This window comes from Paroedura picta, chromosome 9, assembly GCF_049243985.1.
Source record: "Paroedura picta isolate Pp20150507F chromosome 9, Ppicta_v3.0, whole genome shotgun sequence".
NCBI lineage: Eukaryota > Metazoa > Chordata > Lepidosauria > Squamata > Gekkonidae > Paroedura > Paroedura picta.
Window position 1 is genome coordinate 56,804,102 of NC_135377.1, and position 20,543 is coordinate 56,824,644.

Below are 20,543 nucleotides of genomic sequence, written 5' to 3' on the forward strand. Positions count from 1 at the left end.
GTTCCAGAGTTCACAGGGTAGTGAACTTCTCAAGAAGTCATATTTCTCTGCCAAGTGCTCTTTTATTTTATGAAGTATGCTCTCCAAGATTATCAAATTGTTAAAGTAGAATTTTATTTATACTCGTTATGCACATGCACATTCCATTTTATTTTTTCAACATAGGTGGTTAGGGAGAATTAAAAAGTACATGCTTCTTTAAATTGTTTGCTTTGTGTTTGGATTTGGTTTGACCTATTTCATTGATCACTAATTTTGGGTTAGCTTATTCATCATAGAAAGCCAGTGTGTGGTAGTAGCTGGAGTGTTCGACCAGGATCTGGAAGACCAAGGTTTGAATTCCCACTCTATAGAAGTTTTCTGGGTGAATTTGGAGTAGTCGAACTCTCTCAGCTGAATCTACCTCACAAAGTTGTTGTTAGTATATAATGGAGAACAGAATGTTGCAAGGTGTTTGGGGTCCTCACTGGGGACAAAGGAGGGTATAAATTAAATAAGCAAATAAATGTATCATATGTTCTTTTATTTCAGGAAATAGTTTGTTGTGGTGCGCACATGCATGCACGCACACACACACACACATTGGAGTGCCTACTTATGTGGGTGAACTAACAAAAAATTCAGGATGGCTATAACCCCCCCCCCCTCCAATGGTTTGGTTTGGTTTGGTCCCTGAACTGAACCCCGAATCAAGCCAAAACAGCACCACTTTTACTCAGCTGGGTCAGGTAGTTTAGTTGTTTTTTCCACAACTGGGGAAATGTCTACCATTTATTCACTAACCTTAACATTTTTATATTCCTTTTGTTTTTGTGAATGACAACTGAATCAAAAAAACAGATTTTGTTATTCTAGCAAGGAACTACCCAATCTTCATCATCATGCTGCATATTTGTTGTGATGCTATTACTAATTTAATGCTAATTTACTCTCTCCTTATGTCTGTACTTATGTACACTTATGACTATCTGTTTTATTCTCATAACAGCTTTGTGAAATAGGCCAGTTTGAGAGTGTGGCTGAATGAATTTCATGGGAAAAAGTCTCTCAGACCTTTTACACACACACACACACACACACACACACACACACACACACACTTCTTTAGAGAACATTATTCAATATAACCACTGTGATAGTGTGGTGACTTTCTCCAAAGTTGCCATTAATAATTCCTATGAAATTGAAACAAGTTGACTCTGATTTGGAGTTTTTGAAGAATGGTCGTATCTCCCTGTCTTCTTTCATGACCTGTCATCTTTACATATGAAACAGTGCAGGTATGCTGAGTAACTTGCCAATACAGTTCATAATAATGTTGGAAACAATAACTGGTTTATTGAGGTTGTGAAGGAATATTGTAATTTTTTGCACAAATATTGTAATGATTCTTAGAACGGCTTTATAGGGAATTCAGGGAATTCTTTTTATGAGGACTGAGAAGGAAACCTAATACTTTGAACATTTCCTGGATACCATAATTATTTTGGATGAACAAGGCATCATTACAGTTGTTTTTGGGTGATACGAGAGAATAGTGAACATCACCTCAGATTCAACAGCCAAAGGCAATATAAGTAAGGAGCTTGGATGAACAGTCCTTGCCCTGAAAGGAAAATGCATCAGACCAAATGATCTCAGACAAGTAATAACATTAGATTATAACAAAGGCCATAATTCTTCTCAAAGGAGGGGGAGAAAATGTAGCTGTTACTCATCAAGGGGATTCTTTTTTTCTCTCAATTTCGTACTCTAGATGGTTTATTGGGAAATCTAGTATAGACTACATTATACCGGGTGTATTGACCACCCAGCTGCATAGCAAGCTTCCTGACCAAATCTGCCTAATAGGAGAGTTCGTTCAGAGTTTGCTTCCTTTATTTGAATGAATAATTGAGCTAATAAAATAATTCATATTAAGTTAATCCAGCTTTTATTTCATGGTTAGCCAGAAACTGAAGCGCTGAAGTGTTTTCTGTCATAAGAAATGCAAATCTGGAGCATTCCTTCCATTTGATCATGCAAGTCTAGTAATTCTCTTATATCTTGAATAGCTTCTGTTGGTGTCACAGATGGAGCAATGGAAGCATCTTGAGAGACAGTTCTCTCCTTTTTAGATGATAGATATAGGAATATGCAGGAAGAGCTGAGTTGATTGATTGATAGTAAGTAACTCATCCATAATGATCTGTCCGATATAGACAGTAAATTATTCCGAAGATGGATGCAGGTCATTGACCAGCCGATCAACAAACCTGTTGTCCATCATTCTGCTGAAATGAAGTCTGGTACATTGTGACAGATTCTCTGTAAGTCTGTACACTGTGCAAGAGGTACAGAAAAGTTCTATCAATGCAACTATATTAAAAATGTTGTTTCCACTTTCATGCTACCACACTAGTATGTTCTTCCATCTATAAAATTGGATTTCTGACTGTCCCTGAAACTGGATCCAGGACTACAGCAGTATGGTGTAGTAGATAAGAGTGGTGGACTCTTAATCTGTAGAACTGGGTTTGATCTCCCACTTCTCTACGTGAAGCCAACTGAGTGACCTTGGATCAGTCATAGTTCTCTTAGAGCTCTCTCACCCCTTCTCCTTTTCCTCCATCTCCTCCTCTTCCTCACTTTATACATTTTGACAGGCATACCATTGCTTCATCAAGGATGTATGAATGTAATCCACCAAGCTAATCAACTCAACCAATATCTTTCCATTCTGTGTAGATTCCGTGGCAGCATGATCATTCTTATCCACTTGTCATGATCACGCTTATCTATAGCATGCTCACTCGTCCACTTGATACTGACAGAATGTGGAGTAAAGCCAGTGAGCACAGTGATGGGATTTAGCAGTAATAATAATCTTTCTCATCCTAGCAGTCATCAGTGGAGCAGGTGAGAGAGAGGACAGTAAGGGAAGGACCTTCAGGTCCTGGAACAAAGGAGAAGACAGAAGAACCTCCCAAATAAATCCCCTTGCCATACACAATCTTGACAACAGAGAGTGAGCAAGAGGTGCTGGGGAGGGGAAGAAGGAATACATTCCTAAGCAAAGTGAAGCAAACTATATTGCACTAGGCCATAGGCTGTCACAAGATCAAATGCACAATAAATGACAATCTTGGCTATCAGTTAAAACTTACATTTAACCCATATATTCTGCTTATCAGCTGTTTAAGAAGTTCACTGTTTTTCCTAAGCAAGGCCCTTGACCATGTCTCCTGACCATGCAGCCAGATGATTTGTGTAGCCTCAACAGCAGAGAGGAACTGAAAGGGAATGGGTTGAGCCACCCAGGATGATGGCATGAAGGACAAGGGGGGAAAAAACCCTGCAAAACCGAGGCCCAAGAGAAAAGATTGTACAGATATCAGCTGGAGAATGGGATGAGTATAGGGTGTATTGTGATGGAGCTGCTACATAAACTGAACAACAACACTGAGTTATCTGGAAAGAGCTGACCTGGCTTTTTGCCCTGCCATTCTCCTATAACCATCTTTGATTGGGGAGTCTGTACCCTTACCATTGGTGCAAGTGGAAGGAGCCAGCTTGGAACTTGGTGCAACATAACTAATGGAAGCCCCGCCATTTCATCTGCTGTTTGCCATGCATGTGCCCTGCCCTGAACAATGCTTTGGTATCTGGTTAACACAGGAGGGGTGATCATTGATGGCAGCCCCCAGCAACACCCCGAAAGGATCGTCTTGTGTATGTTGAGAGGGATGACTGTGAATCTGCACTGGAGCACATGACCAGCCTGAATAATAAAACATTTTCTGCAGCAAGCTAGCGTATGGGAGCACTCTGCCATCATTACCACCTTGCCATTAGGCTGAGTCATAGGAAGCTATCTAACAAGGGTATGAACCCTCAGACACCCAGACTCCAGGAACTATCAGAAAAAAGGAAGTTCCTGCTTAATGCACCCCCTGGGCTTGTCCGCACTGCCCACACTGTCTCACCTGTATAGCAAAGAGCAATAAAAAAGGAAAGGCTTGACCTTGGAATGGCAAGGAAGAAGATCTGCCAGCCAACCTGTTGCATAGAAAATAGCCAACCAGTAATCAATCACCTTGACAGCATCACAAGTGAAGGCTGATGGTTGTAGAGCACCCCTCCGAACACTAAGGCCCTTGCTCCCACCTGGACCTGACAGCATGCTCAACAAATGAGAGCTCTGTCATTGGTGGGCAAGATCCTGTCAAGCTTTGGGGGGAGCCTATTTACATTTTCATAACCCAACCCACTCCCCCACACACATCTTTGCCTCACATTTTGGCACTAGAGTTTCTTGATGGATTTCATTTTCTGAGCAACCCAGAGCTGCACCCAAATGCTGACAGATTTCTTTGGAGACCACATGGACAATGAATGTCACATTCCTGAGCCGCGATCCAGCCAGAATTTTGTGGCAGTTCTGGCTCAACATGCAGCTAATGCTCATCCCTACCTGATCGCAGTAATTAACCTTGTTATGTTTTTGGAACCACGTCCATAGATTTTCTAAGGGAATATCAGTTATTAGCCTTTTTCCTTGATCATAAATTGACTACACCATTGTATTTACTCAAAGAGAAGACAGGGCTTTTTCAAGATATGCCATCAAAAGGAAGAGTAAGAGTAAGAGTAAGAGTAAGAGTAAGAGTAAGAGTAAGAGTGAAAGAAAGAAAGAAAGAAAGAAAGAAAGAAAGAAAGAAAGAAAGAAAGAAAGAAAGAAAGAAAGAAAGAAAGAAAGAAAGAAAGAATTAGAGGTTACCTTGCATGCAAGTCAGTTATGCCCAGTAATAATTTTTGTATGTGTTTAATATTTTTATGATTGCATTGTCTTACATCCAGGATTGTCTTCTTTCAAGTTAATATGGTACATAAACAAAATGTAACCCGTTAAAGTAGTATGGGATTAGATTATTTAATTTTTGCTGTTTACCTGATCCTGAGGGGTACAAGAGCCTTTGTAGAGGTTGCATATATTTCAACTGGACTCTTTGAAATGGTATTCCCCCCCCCCCAGAAGACTGATAATTATCATTAAAACGTCTTTAAAACATTTATAATGTATCCCTTTTTGGCCATCTGGATCTCATGCTTTGTTCTTTTTGCCTACACATTTTCTGGATTATTATTTGCTTTAGATATTTTCTGTGTTCTTGTGTAAACTTTAAATTTGGAATATCTGTAAAATATTGTTCCATTTATGAAAACTAATTTCTGTTCATAACAAATGTTTCTTGTATTTCTTGTTCTAAATATATAGTTGTATCAAAATAGATTTCTAAAATGTACGTGCAAAGTCCAATTGTGGCCTTTGGCCTTTGGTTCTTCAGCGGGTTTCAAAGGTATCAAAAATCTGGAGAATTTTGTGGTGATTATAGCATTATAGGTAAAGGTAAAGGTATCCCTTTACCTTTGCCAGTGCCTTCCCCAGTCATTACCATTTACTCCCCAGCAAGCTGGGTACTCATTTTACCAACCTCGGAAGGATGGAAGGCTGAGTCAACCTTGTGCCGGCTGCTGGGATTGAACTCCCAACCTCATGGGCAGAACTTTCAGACTGCATGTCTGCTGCCTTTCCCACTCTGCGCCACAAGAGGCTCATTATAGGAAACTCTTGTATTGTCTGACATGGTAGGACCCTGCTGTCTTTCCGTATATTTGGGAGATGGCTTTTGTGATGGAACCTCTATAGTGGCCAAGGGAAGCTGATGGAATACAAGGTTAGTGACAATATTTGTGCTAAATAACACCAAAGTGAATTATTTTTAGATTTTTCTCCCCAAAAGACATTAATGGAGTTTTAGATTCAAAGAAGAATATATCAATAAAGTTATAGGAGAAATTAAGAAAGTAAAAATTAATTACATATATTAGAGACAGAAATTTCTAAAATAAACACGTGAACAAACCTTGCAGGTTTTTAGTATACTGATAAGAAAAAAGTAAAAAAAAAAGAACAATTATATCTAAAAAGAAAGGAGATACAATTATATATTTAGAAAAAGAAATACAAGAAATGTTTGTTATGGTTCTTCCAGGGCTTTATGAACAGAAGTTAGTTTTGTAAATGGATTACAAATTGATTACAATATTTGAAATACAACAAGAACATATATCACAAAGAGCACAGAATTCACAGTAGCTACTGATCCTTAGACATTTAAAAGCAAAAGGAACTGGACAAAATAGTAATCTTATTTTTAATTATCCGAATACTTGGAAATTGATACAAGCAGATTAATTTAGATGGACAAATTAAAAATGTTTTGAATTACAAGAATATCGGCAATCAAAATGATTTATTTCCTCTGTGTGTGTATGTATGTTTATGTGTATTTGTATGTATATATGATTTTTTGATAGGTTAGCAAAGACAGATATCATACAAGAGGATAAGAAGGACGGTCTAATAATTAAACCCAACAAACAGACCTATCCAATGGCAATACAATAAATATATTCATAAAAGAAAGAAAAGTGTCCTTTTTTTGTAGTTTTCCTTATTTCTTTATTCTGTAGGACTTCTGTCAAAACGGAATCCAGGTAATATCCGTTTTCAGTAAGATTCTTTCATCAGTGACAAGTCCTTATATATAATAATATTGTTGTTATGTTGTTAGGTGCGAAGTCGTGTCTGACCCATCGCAACCCCATGGACAATGATCCTCCAGGCCTTCCTGTCCTTTACCATTCCCCGGGGTCCATTTAAGTTTGCACCTACTGCTTCAGTGACTCCATGCAGCCAACTCATTCTCTGTCGTACCCTACTTATTTTGCCCTCAATCGCTCCCAGCATTAGGCTCTTCTCCAGGGAGTCCTTCTTCTCATGAGGTGGCCAAAGTATTTGAGTTTCATCTTCAGGATCTGGCCTTCTAAGGAGCAGGCAGGGCTGATCTCCTATAGGACTGACTGGTTTGTTCGCCTTGCAGTCCAAGGAACTCGCAAGAGTCTTCTCCAGCACCAGAGTTCAAAAGCCTCAATTCTTTGATGCTCGGCCTTCCTTATGGTCCAACTTTCACAGCCATACATTGCAACTGGAAAGACCATAGCCTTGAATAGATGCACTTTTGTTGGCAAGGTAATGCCTGTACTTTTTAGGATGCTTTCTAGATTTGCCATAGCTTTCCTCCCCAGGAGCAAGTGTCTTTTAATTTCTTTGCTGCAGTCCTCATCTGCAATGATCTTGGAGCCCAGGAAAATAAAATCTGTCACTACCTCCATTTCTTCCCCATCTATTTGCCAGGAATTGAGAGGGATGGGTGATACGATCTTCATTTTCTTGATGTTGAGTTTCAAGCCAACTTTCTGGCGTTCTGGGTTGTTAGTACTTTGGCTTGGTGAAGGTGGAAGAACACCAGCCATGCTACTCTTGTGACCTATACCTTTATAGATAAGGAGGTGTCAAAGATCACATCCAGATTTCTGGCTGAGCATGCAACTGATAGTTGCACCCTATGCAGATTGGGTAGGCATACTTCTTTGCTTGGTTCCTTCATATCCAGCCTCAGGAGCTCCATCTTTGAATGGTTGAGTTTCAGGCGATGGAAGATGGCATTTAGTAGCTTCCAGTTTGAGAGCTATGGTTAGGGTTAGGGATATTTTCAAGAGCTGAATGTGTGATAGTCCATCTCCCAGTCATAAATAGTTTATATATGTGAGGAAGGGAAAACAGAATAGTATGTCAGATGATAAGGGTAACAGTGGAGGTTTTAAATCACTGGACCCCCCTCCCCCCCAATCCTGCACATGTAAAAGGATGTAAGATTATGTTTCACTGTTAATTATAAAAAGCCTGAACATAGGAAATGCATTGGAAACATGTAAGATACTTCAAGTACATGGTAAACTTGAGGCAGGCAGTCTTCAAATCTGCTGACTTCACAGGTTTTACTCTCATTTATACTTGTCATGGAAAGGTAGACTTGTGCTATATTAGTCTGTATTACCTATTCAGACCCCATCTGTTGACAGCCAGCTAGCTATACACTGAAGCTTCATGGCAAATGTCCATATGTTAATTAAGTATTATTAGTTTAAATTTCAAATACCCTTAGGATTGAGATTGATAAACACTGAGCTCAGAATCCATCCCAATGTTTTATTTTTCACAGACAAATTCATCCTTTGTGGTTCCCCCCATTTCTCATGCTGAGGTTTAAACTGTCCAGTTGCTTGAGCTGGAGCCTGAGTAGCCCATGGAGTCTTTAGAGATTTTTGCATGTATGTTAATAAGACATAGTGATGGAGGTTGGAGAAATGATGGAGGCATGCCTATAATTACATTTCCTTTCAAAGCAATAATGTAAGCAGATGAGTTTTCTAGATCAGTTTTCATGCCTTTTTAAAGAGACATGAACAAAGAAAGATATTGCTATTTTCTGGTCTGCTCCTGTTGTTCTAGCAACTGTGCAATCTTGTCTGTTGTGTGTAGTGGTGGCATCAAATGATTTTCTAGCTCAGCAGCAGATTTTTCAAACAGAATGTAAACAAGCTGTTACCTCTATGCTTCAATAATCATCAGTATAGTCTTAACAAGTAGGAAGTAGTAATTTTTAAAAAATCTTATCAAGAAATATATTTTGCATGATAATTTATGTTATTGCACATATGGCACTTGCTGAAAAGGATTTAAAATGGGCATCACTCATACCCCACCCATGAATATTACAATGTGGAGGGGACATAATTTTTGAACAACTGCCTTTGGTCTTAGCATTTTCATTGACAGCAGTTACTGGTGCTGATGGTTTCATCCTTTTTGTATGAAATTGAGTTTGTGCAGAATTTGAGATTTCCCTAAGTTTACTCCCTGCCCCCACCCCCTGGTTTCTGACAACAAAAGATGTTCCTGATCTTCTCTTTTAACAGACTGTGATGATTGCATCAAATATTGCTTGGTGACAAGAAGCAACAATTACATTTCCCTTTGGTTTGCCAACTGCAGTCAGGAGATTTGAGGGTGGAGTCTATGGAAGGATTTTGTCTAAAACCTATGGTATGCAAGTCTGTCCTCTGAACCTGCCATTTTCTCCAGGGGAACTGATCTCTGCAGTTTGGAGATCAGTTGTAATTCCAGGAGAACTCTATACCCCACCTGGAGGTTGGCAATACCAATTTCTTCTAAGGATTGTTTTCCAAATAGGTATTTAAATTGTGCCTCTCCAGAGGAGCAAAATTAGAGAAGTTGCTAAAACTTAATGTGGGGATAATTTTCCATATTTGTTTCCCCTGTATTTTAATAAAACTTTAGAATGGAAATTCAGTTTCATAAATGTTATGTGACACTAGAAGGAAAATAGGAAACCCTAATTGCACTGAATCCAGTAGCAACACTTAAATAAGAAAGGGGATAGGCATCAGCCAAAGTCTTGCCCTTTCCCTCCTGCTTTAATATTTGATTAACAAGTATACCTATTCCAACTTCCATATACTGAAAGAAATGTACATGCTCAATCCCATGGCTTTTTATACAGGAACAAATTTATAAAGGAACAAATGAATAACTCTCCTACATATTACTGCATTTTTAATTAGTTTTTGCATTTGACACAGTGATGTTAAATACATAAATAAGGTCAGATGTATTGCCTTTTTGATTGTGTGCTCCCTGTGCATTAGTACCTTCATTTTATTTTTCTTTAGATTTAGATAATTAACCGGGAGGAAAGAAGCTTCTGATTTACAAAAGGAAGAGTGTTGTTCATTTGGATGTGCTTACAGCAATATTGAGATGGTTCTGCTTTCTGCCCAAAAGCAATGACAGTAAATTTGGACTGCCTTGCACTCTTATTAGGATGCAAGATTTTATGCTAGTCCAATCATTTTCCTTATGTATAATATTTCTAGTGACAGTTGCATAGTCACAGTGATGATAGCGCAATAGACTATTTTGAATGCTCACTGTGATGTCCATGTATATCATTCAAATATGAAAGGGAGAATAAATAATATTTTATTGAATATCTTTTTAATACAAATAATTAAGTCACCATCACTTTAAAGATACAGAGCTTTAGACTTACACCCGAAGGCTACACAAAATAGTAATTTTCTGTAATAATGTGAATATGCCCAGAGTAAATCACACATGGAGATGAGACATTACCATATATGTAAAAGAAAAGTACTGTTTCTTGGCTTTTGTGGCAAATATATGCCACACTGCTACAGTATTTTTCTGTCTTTGCACTGTCCATTAGTTGAAACATGTCCAAATGAATTTGGCATTTAATGGTAAAAACCTTACGATATGCCAGCTTGATTTGTAGCCCGTCATACCATGGAATGCTAATTAAAATCATATTTTTGCATATGTCATGCCTTTCATGTACATATGCAAATAGATTTCCAGTGCCTTTCAGCTATTAGTAATTAACTTTATGAAGGACAGCTGTAATACATAATTAACAAAAATGTTTGCAAGCCCTTTTCACACTGAAAGTAAGAACAGTAATTTCTTTTGGTTTTCAAGAATGCCATTTTAGCTTGAAGTACCTTTCCAATATCTGTATTGCTGAAATAATCAGATGATATAATTAAATTAATGTAAAGCTATTATCAGTGAAACTGTTATTAATAGCAATCTATTTATTTTGTCACCACAGTTCTATGTCTGAAATAAGCATGCCAACCCATTCTCCAAATCTTGCCTCCTGGATTCTGCAAGCTCTCAATGTGTTGGGCAGCTTGATTCTCCTTCCCTACTGTTTCCTTCAGTAACTCACAGCTGAAGGCAACATTGCACATGTCTGGAGCATATTCAGCCCTCAGTAGGCCAGTTTTTAGTGGGTTTTTCTTTTGGTTAATTTACAAACTCATATTTTTTCTGCATACCTAGGGAGCTCCCCAGGCATACATAGACCGCTAGTTTGTTTGTGGGTGGTCCAGTTTTGCTGCCTTCATTAACATAATAGAGGCCAGTTAATTTAATATCAAGTTTTAGTGTTGTTTTTCAATAACCCAGTGAAATTTGTGTTTCTATGCACATTATGATCTCTACGAGGCTGTGTTCAAAGGGTGGACAGAGAAGGTGACGCTATCATTGTTTTGCAGTCATTTATGCAGTGGTGTGTCAAACAATGGCCAACCAGTTTCTCTGGAGGGCCAAAAATGGGGAATAGAGGCCATCTGTCAGTAATGCTGATTCTGTGAATTTAGGCGGATTATGAGAGGGAATGCAGAAAGGGATGAGTCAGTGCTTGGCTCTTGTGACCTTTTCTTATGCACCCAGAGTAATGCTAATTTTCCTTTTGGTATCAGAAATGAATTTTCCTCCTGGCCACATTGGCCAGGAATCCCAGAGGGGTTTGCCTTCTTCTGGATATAGAGTTGTGGTCACAGGAAGAATCGGGGAGTGGTAGTTGTGAATTTCCTGCTTTATGTAAGGGGATGGACTATATGACCCCTGAGATTTCCCTTCCAGCTCTCTGTTTCTGAAAGTTGCCCCAGCCCCTTGACTATCCTTGTTTCTTTCTTCTGTATTTTTTTTCCAGCTCTGCCATGTCCTTTTTGAGGTCGGTGACCAAAACTGTACATGGTATTCCAAATGAAACCACACCATAAATATAGGTATCATGCTGAACAGAATTCCACCATTCTAAGCCTGGTGAAATCAGTGGGTTTGAAGAGTGTTGATCTGCTTAGGATCAATCTGTTTACCACTACAAAAATTTTGGAAGATATTACATTTGATGTTGTGTATGTAACATGCAATCAAGTCGCAGTTGATTTATGGCAACCCCAATAAAATGATTTAAAAGCAAGTGAAAAGCAGAAGTAGTTTGCCACTGTCTTGTTCCACAGAGTCTTCCTTAGAGATCTGACAAGATCAGTTTGTACCATGCTGCTTTCCATATTATGTTTGATATTATGTATTGAAGAAGAAAAAGTTTTCCTCCTTAAAAGTGAAAATGGAAATATAACATTTGTTTTTTGTTTTGTTTTTCAGGGTGGCATTTGTAATGAAAAAGCACTTGAATACTCATTTATTGGGAAAACACGGTGTTGGAACACCAAAAGAAAGGTAAAATAAAGTAACTATTTGTCAGTTGTATCTGTATGCATATTTTTGTATGCATATAAAGCTAAAGTTTTAAAGTTGTCATGAGTGCCTGTATAAAAAGGTAAAGGTAAAGGTATCCCCTGTGCAAGTACCGGGTCATGCCTGACCCTTGGGGTGACACCCTCTAGCGTTTTCATGGCAGACTCAATACAGGGTGGTTTGCCAGTGCCTTCCCCAGTCATTACCGTTTACCCCCCAGCAAGCTGGGTACTCATTTTACCAACCTTGGAAGGATGGAAGGCTGAGTCAACCTTGAGCCAGCTTCTGGGATTGAACTCCCATCCTTATGGGCAGACAGCTTCAGACAGCATTTCTGCTGCCTTACCACCCTGCGCCACAAGAGGCTCTACGAGTGCCTGTATAGGTAAAAGCAAAAGTAAGGTGGGTATGAATGAGTAAGCCTGCTCCTTCTTCTCCCACATCTACATACCTGATATGAAGAAGAAGCATGGGCAAATGGTAGGAGAGTAAACCCTATGAAGTGGAATATTATACATATCTTGACTGGGGTCTGGTGCATATTTGTATGTGTGCCTGTGTGTGCGTGTAAAGTTAAGTTACAGCAGACATATAGCATTTGGGGGGCTATTGAACAGTGAGTGACTCTAAGAAAGTTTTGCAAATCTTTGCCTACTAGATTTGTACAGCTCATTCTGTGGTGTTAATTCTGTCAAGAGAACCAACCACAACACTAATATTTGAAGCCCCCAGCAGTCTACTACTTTCTGTTAAAAGAATTAGTCATCTATGCTTGTCTTACTATCTTGTAGGATGCTGCGGATTCACCAAAAGATACCCTTTTATGATGATGCATAAAGGTTTTAGAATACTTGATGATGAACAGAGATGAATCTTTAGCAAGACTAATATCATCAGTACGGTTATTGATATTCTCCAAGTTCTGCAACTTTTATCTGTTCTAGACTATGGAAATCATGCTCATTAGTTTATAATTTACAGGTTGATCTCTGGAGACTTTTAAAAGTCTGGTGTTTCATTAATTATCTTCCAGTCCCATTTTACGTTGGTGATACCAAGATCACTTCTCATGCTATAGTTTTCACATACAGAAGTGTTTCCTCAGGTCAATTCCATTGTAACAGGGACATACTGTTTATACCATTGACCTCTCTGCAGTGTTGAACGACATCTATATATCTGCACAGGTTTCTGTCTGCAAATTCTATAGGTCTGGCAGGTAGTCCATCTCTTAGAATTGCCAGCTCTAGTTTGGGAAATACCTGGAGATTTGCAGGGTGGAATCCAGGGAGGGTGGGGCTTGGGGAGGAGAGTATAATGCGATAGAATCCACCTTTCGTGATCTCCGTAACCTGGAATCACTTTGTAATTCTGGGAGATCTCCAGACACCACCTGGGAACTGGCTGTCCTACCAATTCCTCTTATTCCACACCTTTGCTTTTTTTAATTTTGTCCGTTGTGCCCAGAACAGAAGAGTGCCTTCCTCTCAGTTCTCTTTAGGCACTTGGGGTAGGTAGTGGCAACACTATTTTCATCACCATTTGTGACTGTATCTGCAAGAAGAGTTTTGACTTTTCTCTCTTGGTTCTTTTTTTTAATTAGTTGTCTAATCAAATTCTGTGTTTTAATGTCCTGCTGTTGCTTTTCTTGACCATGTCATAAAAATGGGCTAAAAATGGATACTAAATGTGAAAGATGGGGGGGGGGGGGGAGTTACTTGTCCTTAAAAAAAGTGTGAGTAGATACAAGCTTGAGTGAGAAGCTTATATTTTCCTTCTCTTCCTTCACATGCCTCATACTCACAGAACAGCAGTTTCTTTTTAAAAACTGTGTGAAGTATGGCAATAAACTCACCACAGATGGGTGTTCCAGGTGTCTTTTCTGCCTTGGGAAGTTGCACAGCATAGAGGCCTATGTTGTTTGCCAGAGCTTCACAGTGAAAGCCAGAGGGTTAAAGCCTCCCTGTAGAAAGCAGCTTTTGTGGCTGTTCAAAAGCATTCCACCCAGTCTTTAACCATGTCTGGAGCCTTTAGCTCGGCTTCATCCTTTGCTTGTTAAGTGTTAATCTGTCTTGGCTTCAGCACCCATTTGTTGTCCTTTAAAGGGTTTTCTTAGGCACATCACATTTCTCCTGTGCGTTTTAGTTCAGAAATTTGTTCACATGACTGCTGAGTATGAAGGCACTCTCCCTTTAGCACCCACATATGATACAATATTTGTAATAATAAAGGCTTCTGAATGTTCTTCTTCTCCTTGGTAGAAAATGTGGAAGCTTCCAAACTATCCTGCATGCATGCAATTTCCCTATGGATGACAGTTCAGTGGACCATTGAACAACAACAAAAATCTGAATAAGTGTGCATGCATATGAAAATATGTACCCAGAATCAAGCTTCATGTATCTTAATGGTACCATAGGACTCAAACTTTGTTGTAGAATAATCTACTGTTAACTAAAAATAGTACCCATTGAAAATGAAAATTCCAAGCATCTCATTAGTGAAGGATGCTCCTGGCCATGTTCAGGAGCAACCTGACTTTTAGGATTCTCTGCTGTTGATTGTTATTTCTCTCCACTGCCAGTCTTGTCTCTTCCCCCTTTATTATTATTATTTATTTGATTTTTATACAGCAGCTCCCATTAATTGGCTTGCAGTGGTTACCAAAAAGCAACATACAATTTAAAATTCCCATAAAACACTTAAAACAATTTACAACATATAACAAATAACAAATGGCAGTGACCTAATATAACCATCTCCCCTGTTTCGGACATCAGTCAGTGTAGATGAAATAATAACTGAAAGCATCACGTATCAATGTGTTTGTTATATCTATATGTCTGTCTGTCTGTCTGGGTTAATTTGCTTGATGAAAGTGTTGAACCTAGCAGAAAGGGTTGGAGCCAAGCCCCCCCCTTTTTTTTCTCAAAGAGCATTTCAAAATATTCCAAACTTACTCTGAAAGACCTTAGAAAATTGCAAGCTGAACCAGGAGAAGCTGTCCCTGGATGCTGCCCCTGGAAGGAGGAGCTATCCCTGGAAACAATTGGCACATAGTACTGAGTCTAAAGAGGAAAGTTGTTTCATATTGGATACTCTTTGGAGAATGATAATAGAATTCTGTAGTTTTATTCCCAGCTGTCCAGGGATATATCTTTCTACTGAGGTGCACTTATTGTATAATTATCATTAATATTTTATAGAAGTAACATATACCACTCTTGTGGCTATGTATGCCATAGTGTATCATGCCATGAATATTCAAATGCAGTATTTGAATCTAGGAGGTATGCTTTTCAGTTGTTCCCCAATATAATTAAAACAATGACAACCACAATGTATGCTCTAATTTCTAGCTGTATGATTTGATATTTTCTAGAGTCCTTTTGGCTTCTACTGATTGTCTCCTATGGCTTGCAAGGCTTTTTTGATTCATCATTAAGTAAAAGCTGGTTGAAGAATAGTGTGGCGATGAGTCTTAGACCGTGTAGGCACTGGGAACTTCACTGCCTCAGATCCCATGCAGGAGCACAAATCGGGGGCAGATGAGGCATACCAGGCCAAATGTTCTCCCATGTGGGTGCAGGAAGAGGTGGGGCAATCTGCCACGACTAAAACTCCAGTCTGCAGCCTGGAATGAAACCTCCAGTGCATAAACGGTCTTAATGAGTTGTTTTCCACAGCATTTCAAACCCTTGCAGCCAGGAGCAACGGCACAAATTCAGGATGCTAATCTGTGTTTAAGACTTACCTGGATTAGATGATTGGTGAGGGGAGTGGTGTGAATTTGTTATTTTAAGAAAAAATGGGGGAGATAAAAGAGAGTGAAGTTTCATCACTGAGAGGGCTCTTCCATCCAAATAAATATATGGCATTTTAAATCTGAATACTTATGGCAGGCTTTCAGATACCCTTTTAATTTTGTAATAGTGCTCCCCTGCTAGTGATGGCTTACATTTAAACATGACCAGAGCAAAGGACACTGAAATACTTCTGTGTTTCTTTCCAACACTCCCCTCTTAGAGACTACAACTAGCCGTAAGAAACATTTTATCAGCATCTTGATGGGCACACATACCCATTCTAAATGGCGCACACTGGGACAATTATGTCAGTTCTTTTCTTTGTGTTTTGAATTTGATTCTGCTGTATGATACATTGCATGTTATAGCAAATACTAATAAAAGTTAGCTAAATAGGCTGTGACAATTAAATTAATAATGCATTTTGTTTGCAAGAATTTAGCTTTCGTGCTTTGACTGATATATGCAAAGATGGTAATTTATTAAAAGTAAATTCATGTAATTGTACCGTGGAGTTTGATGGACCAAAAATGTTGTCAGCATGACTATCATCAAAAATAGAATATTGAAATAAGTTCAAAAGGGTACATTGTTTTTTAAAAGCTAAATGATTGTACCCCATAAGAAGTTAAGATTAATTTAAGCAACTTCCTAGCTACAGTAGCTTGAATGATCAAAAATGAATAATCTGAACAAAGGATATGAGGAGGTTGACATGTATGATAAAATCTGATTAATCAAGATCAGAAATGGTAATCTATTCTAAACATGGTTTATGTCCCTTACTGGTTGTTTCATGCACAAAGATTATCTCTGTATTCCAGACTTACCTGTATTGCCCTTTATATTCCAGATAAATAGAATTTATAGTCCCTTATAAGCATTTGTTGAAAACAAAGTTTTCCATACTTTGATGCAGTTAAATTAAGGACCTTTATCAGATACATTGGAATCCCTGTGCACTATAACAACAGAAAGTTTAAAACATTTTAGTCAATACCCAGTGTCTTTTATCTTGAAACTAGCTCTTTTGTTTCCTAGGGGAAAAATTCCTAAACTGTGTTTTGCTTCAGATAGCCACTGTTTTATTGTCATCTTGGATCTGAAAACTGGCAGATTACTGTTTATGTGGACTATACATTTAATGATCTACTTGCAGTAGCATTCCTGGGTTTACTTGGCTCTGTCATTGACTGGAAGCCTGGTTTCTTCAAGTGCTGCTGAGCTCAGTAGTTAGTGAAAAGAACTTTAGTGTTTGTTATGGTGAGAAATGGTTCTTGGCCAAAATCTGCGGATGTTTTGCTTTCACTTAATCTTAATGGGAAGAAATGGTTTTTATTTTCTATTTATGGTTGTTTACTTAGGAAATATTTTAAGCGGCATCTGGGCTGAAGGAAATGGGAAATCATGCTCTCTGGGTAGAAATCTTTGCACCTGTTGAAACATCTAATTTGAATCCAAGCCTATGAGTCTTTTATTAGGAAAGCTTGGCTAGATCACATCTATGGCCCATCTACTCCATTATCCTGTTTCCCTAGAGTTGCCAGGGCCCTCCTGTATCGGTTCTCAACCATCTCCCATCGATTCTCAACCATCTCCCATCTGGGAGGGGATAGGGGACTTTCCAGTAGAAAGAAGATGACCTTGACTACATTATCAGTGTTGCATAGGAAATGACATCATTATTCCAATTATTTCCAGGTGATGCTCTGTAAAACTGGCTTCTACTATAGAGTTTTTGCCCAAATGCTAGGACATAACCTGGAAGTCACTGGCTTGATGACATCACTTCCTCCGCGATATCAGCAAATGGCCTAGACTTTTTCCTTCTATTTGTAAGTCCCCCAGTGGCTGTGGGTTGGGACCTGGCTTTAGGGGACCTCATGGCAACTTCAGTAGGCCTTTGTTCAGTTCTTGTATCCTCTCCTAGCAACCACAAATTTAATATTAGAGGGAAAGCTAGAATGAGAAGCCTTAGTTCCTTAGTTGTTAGTTCCATCATAAAACCTCTTATGAGTGTATTTTGTTATATGTATGTCTGTAAGACATACACATGATAACGCATGCTAGGATTAAATGCTAGAAGGCAAGATTGTAACCTGGGTGGTTGAACCTGGGTTATAACCTGAGTTCTTTTGATTTCATTCTGTAAAAACACGTTTCACATAGGCAGCACACTGTCTGGCATAACATCCATTATTTCTTATGGGAAGTGTGGCGGAATGCTATGATATCAGTTTGAGATGACTGAGTGTAAATTTTTGACTTGGAACTCGTATACATGCACTGGTTGATATGTTGCCATTTGCCAGCAGCATGCCCAGAGTCTCTGAGGTAGGGATGCCATTAAAGGTGAGCTACAACAGTCACTACTATCCCTGGTAAATTTAGCAGTAGATATCTCATAGGGTGTTAATAAAAGGGAAAGAAAAGCTGCCAGTCTATCTACAGAATGCTTCCCTCAGGAAATTAAACAGTGTACACTACTACATACACATAATATGGCTAGCTAGCTAGGTTTCAAATTGTATTCAAGATATTGGAAAGGGTTTATTGTGGTTTCACACGAAGAAAGCTTTGAATAATCCTGTTTAAGGCAAAAATTACTGTATGCGAATTATGTTTTTAAAAAATCAGTTGACTCAGCAATATTTGAATTTAGACTCAGAGTAATTTTTTAAAATGTGGATTCATTTGGAACAAGCATCCAGTTTTAACCATTGTCATATGCTGTTTCCCTGATCTGGATGGCCCAGGTTAGCTTGATCTCATCAGTTCTCAGAAGCTAAGCAGGGTCAGCTTGGTTAGCACTTGGATGCGAGACCACCTACAAAGTTCAGGGTCGCTACAGAAAAGTGTGCAATGACAAACTTACCTCTGACCATCTTCTACCTTGAAAATCGTACGTGAATACCAGCTTGATGGCACTTTCCACCATCACTAGATAATGCTACCAGGTTTTATGCAACTGGAACTAGTGTGGCAGAGTAGATTAGAGTATCAGATTTGGATCATGCAGAGGTTAATTTATATCCTTGCTCAACCATGAAATGCACCAGATAACTTTAAACTCCCAAAAGCTAAAATGGGAAGGGAGCAGAAGTGGATTGTCCCTTTAACTTAGTGGAACAGTTCCTAGTGGGCACCTGTTCTAGTGGCCAGGAGCAAGCCAAACTGAATCCTAATGGTTTTTGTTAGTGATGCAAGTTCTGTTCAGCTTGCTCAAGGACTTTTTAGTAACTCGGGGAAGGAAGGAGACATGTACCACCTTGAGCTGGATGAAGTACAACAGAATGTATCATAAACAAAGGTGGTAAGAGCATATCTTATTTAGAAACCACATCTACCTTTTTACAGTGTCACATTATTATTTCTTTTTTGATACACCTCTCACAAGGCGCTGTATATACTCGAGCATAAGCCAAACCGGATTTTAGCCGAGGCACCTAATTTTACCACAATATCGACAATAACATGTAAGTGGGGGCCCTCACTCAAGTATAAACCTAGGGGGGCTTCTTCAGCATAAAAAATCCAGTAAATGCTTATATTTTATGATTAGAGCTAGCTGAGTAATGGCTTTGACTCGGTGCAGTTTAGATAGTTAGAACTGAGTGGGTGTTTGTGGCACAGTAATTTCTCATGCACCTGTATAAGTTGGGAAGCCATGCTACAGAAGTATTGCTTCTCAACCATCTCCCTTTCTTCTCCCCCATTTACTACTCTATCATAGATTAAAAGAACAACCTTTAGTAAGGTACTTTGTGACATGCATAGATTTAGAATGCTTGGTGTCATGAATGCTCTCATGACTCTTTGCTTTGATCAGTGTATATATATTACAACACATTTATTGAGTACATTGTAAAAGAAACAGCACCATAATTGTCTGACAGTCTAGAGAGGAAACATTTCCATATATTTTGAGGAAATGTGGAAGAACATCTTGCAAACTTCAGAACAGATTGTGAAAATCAGGAATAAAGTATTATCACAGAGACTGAACAAGGTGTGCTATAGGTTTAGCTCCTGGTAAAATATGCTAAATGTATGGCTTTATACCTTATCATGCAATTATAGGTGCCTTTTTCATGCACTTTTGAGATGTATTGCATAATTTCAACAATATGATGAGGATAACTCTTATGTCAGCATTACCATGAATTTAGCAATGCTAAGCACAAACAAAATATTAACGCATTATATCAGAATTTAACCGGAGTGAATTAACTGTACAGAAGTTCTTTGTATTTCTAAAATGAATAGCATACAAATAGCAATAATGTGAAGGGACAAAGCTTGCTTAGAAAAGTCTATTTACTTGTGACCTCATTTCCTTAATGTTCTCAGATGGGAAAGATGATTACATATGGAGCTTGTGGTCCTGATTGTGTAGAAAGGCAGGAGAGAAATATATTATTTTAAAAAAAAGTTTTTTTTTAAAATATTGTTTTGTTTTAAATATTGTAAGTAAATTGTAAGTAAAAAGGTACAGAAACTTATCTGTAATCTCATTGGCAGGCTACCTGGAGATAACCAAACACATAATTTGGATGATGCATCAAAAAATCAACTTTAATCTCGATGATCTTTTAGTACCTGAGAAATAGTGCCCCTAGGCAGGAATATGTATCTTTTTGTATTCTGTCATGTATTGGAAACATGACCCAAAAGCCTGCAATGGAGTTTTAAAATACTTT

The 20,543-nt window shown here is 38.5% G+C and overlaps 1 protein-coding gene across 1 annotated transcript in view; it reads left to right on the forward strand.

Moving 5' to 3' along the window:
* The window catches only part of ZNF407 (zinc finger protein 407), a 413,320-nt gene that overhangs the window by 150,190 nt on the left and 242,587 nt on the right, over positions 1–20,543 (forward strand). Inside the window, exon 4 of the mRNA XM_077352915.1 lies at positions 11,945–12,019. Coding sequence (XP_077209030.1) covers positions 11,945–12,019 — 75 coding nt within the window. The remainder of the gene's footprint in view (positions 1–11,944; positions 12,020–20,543) is intronic.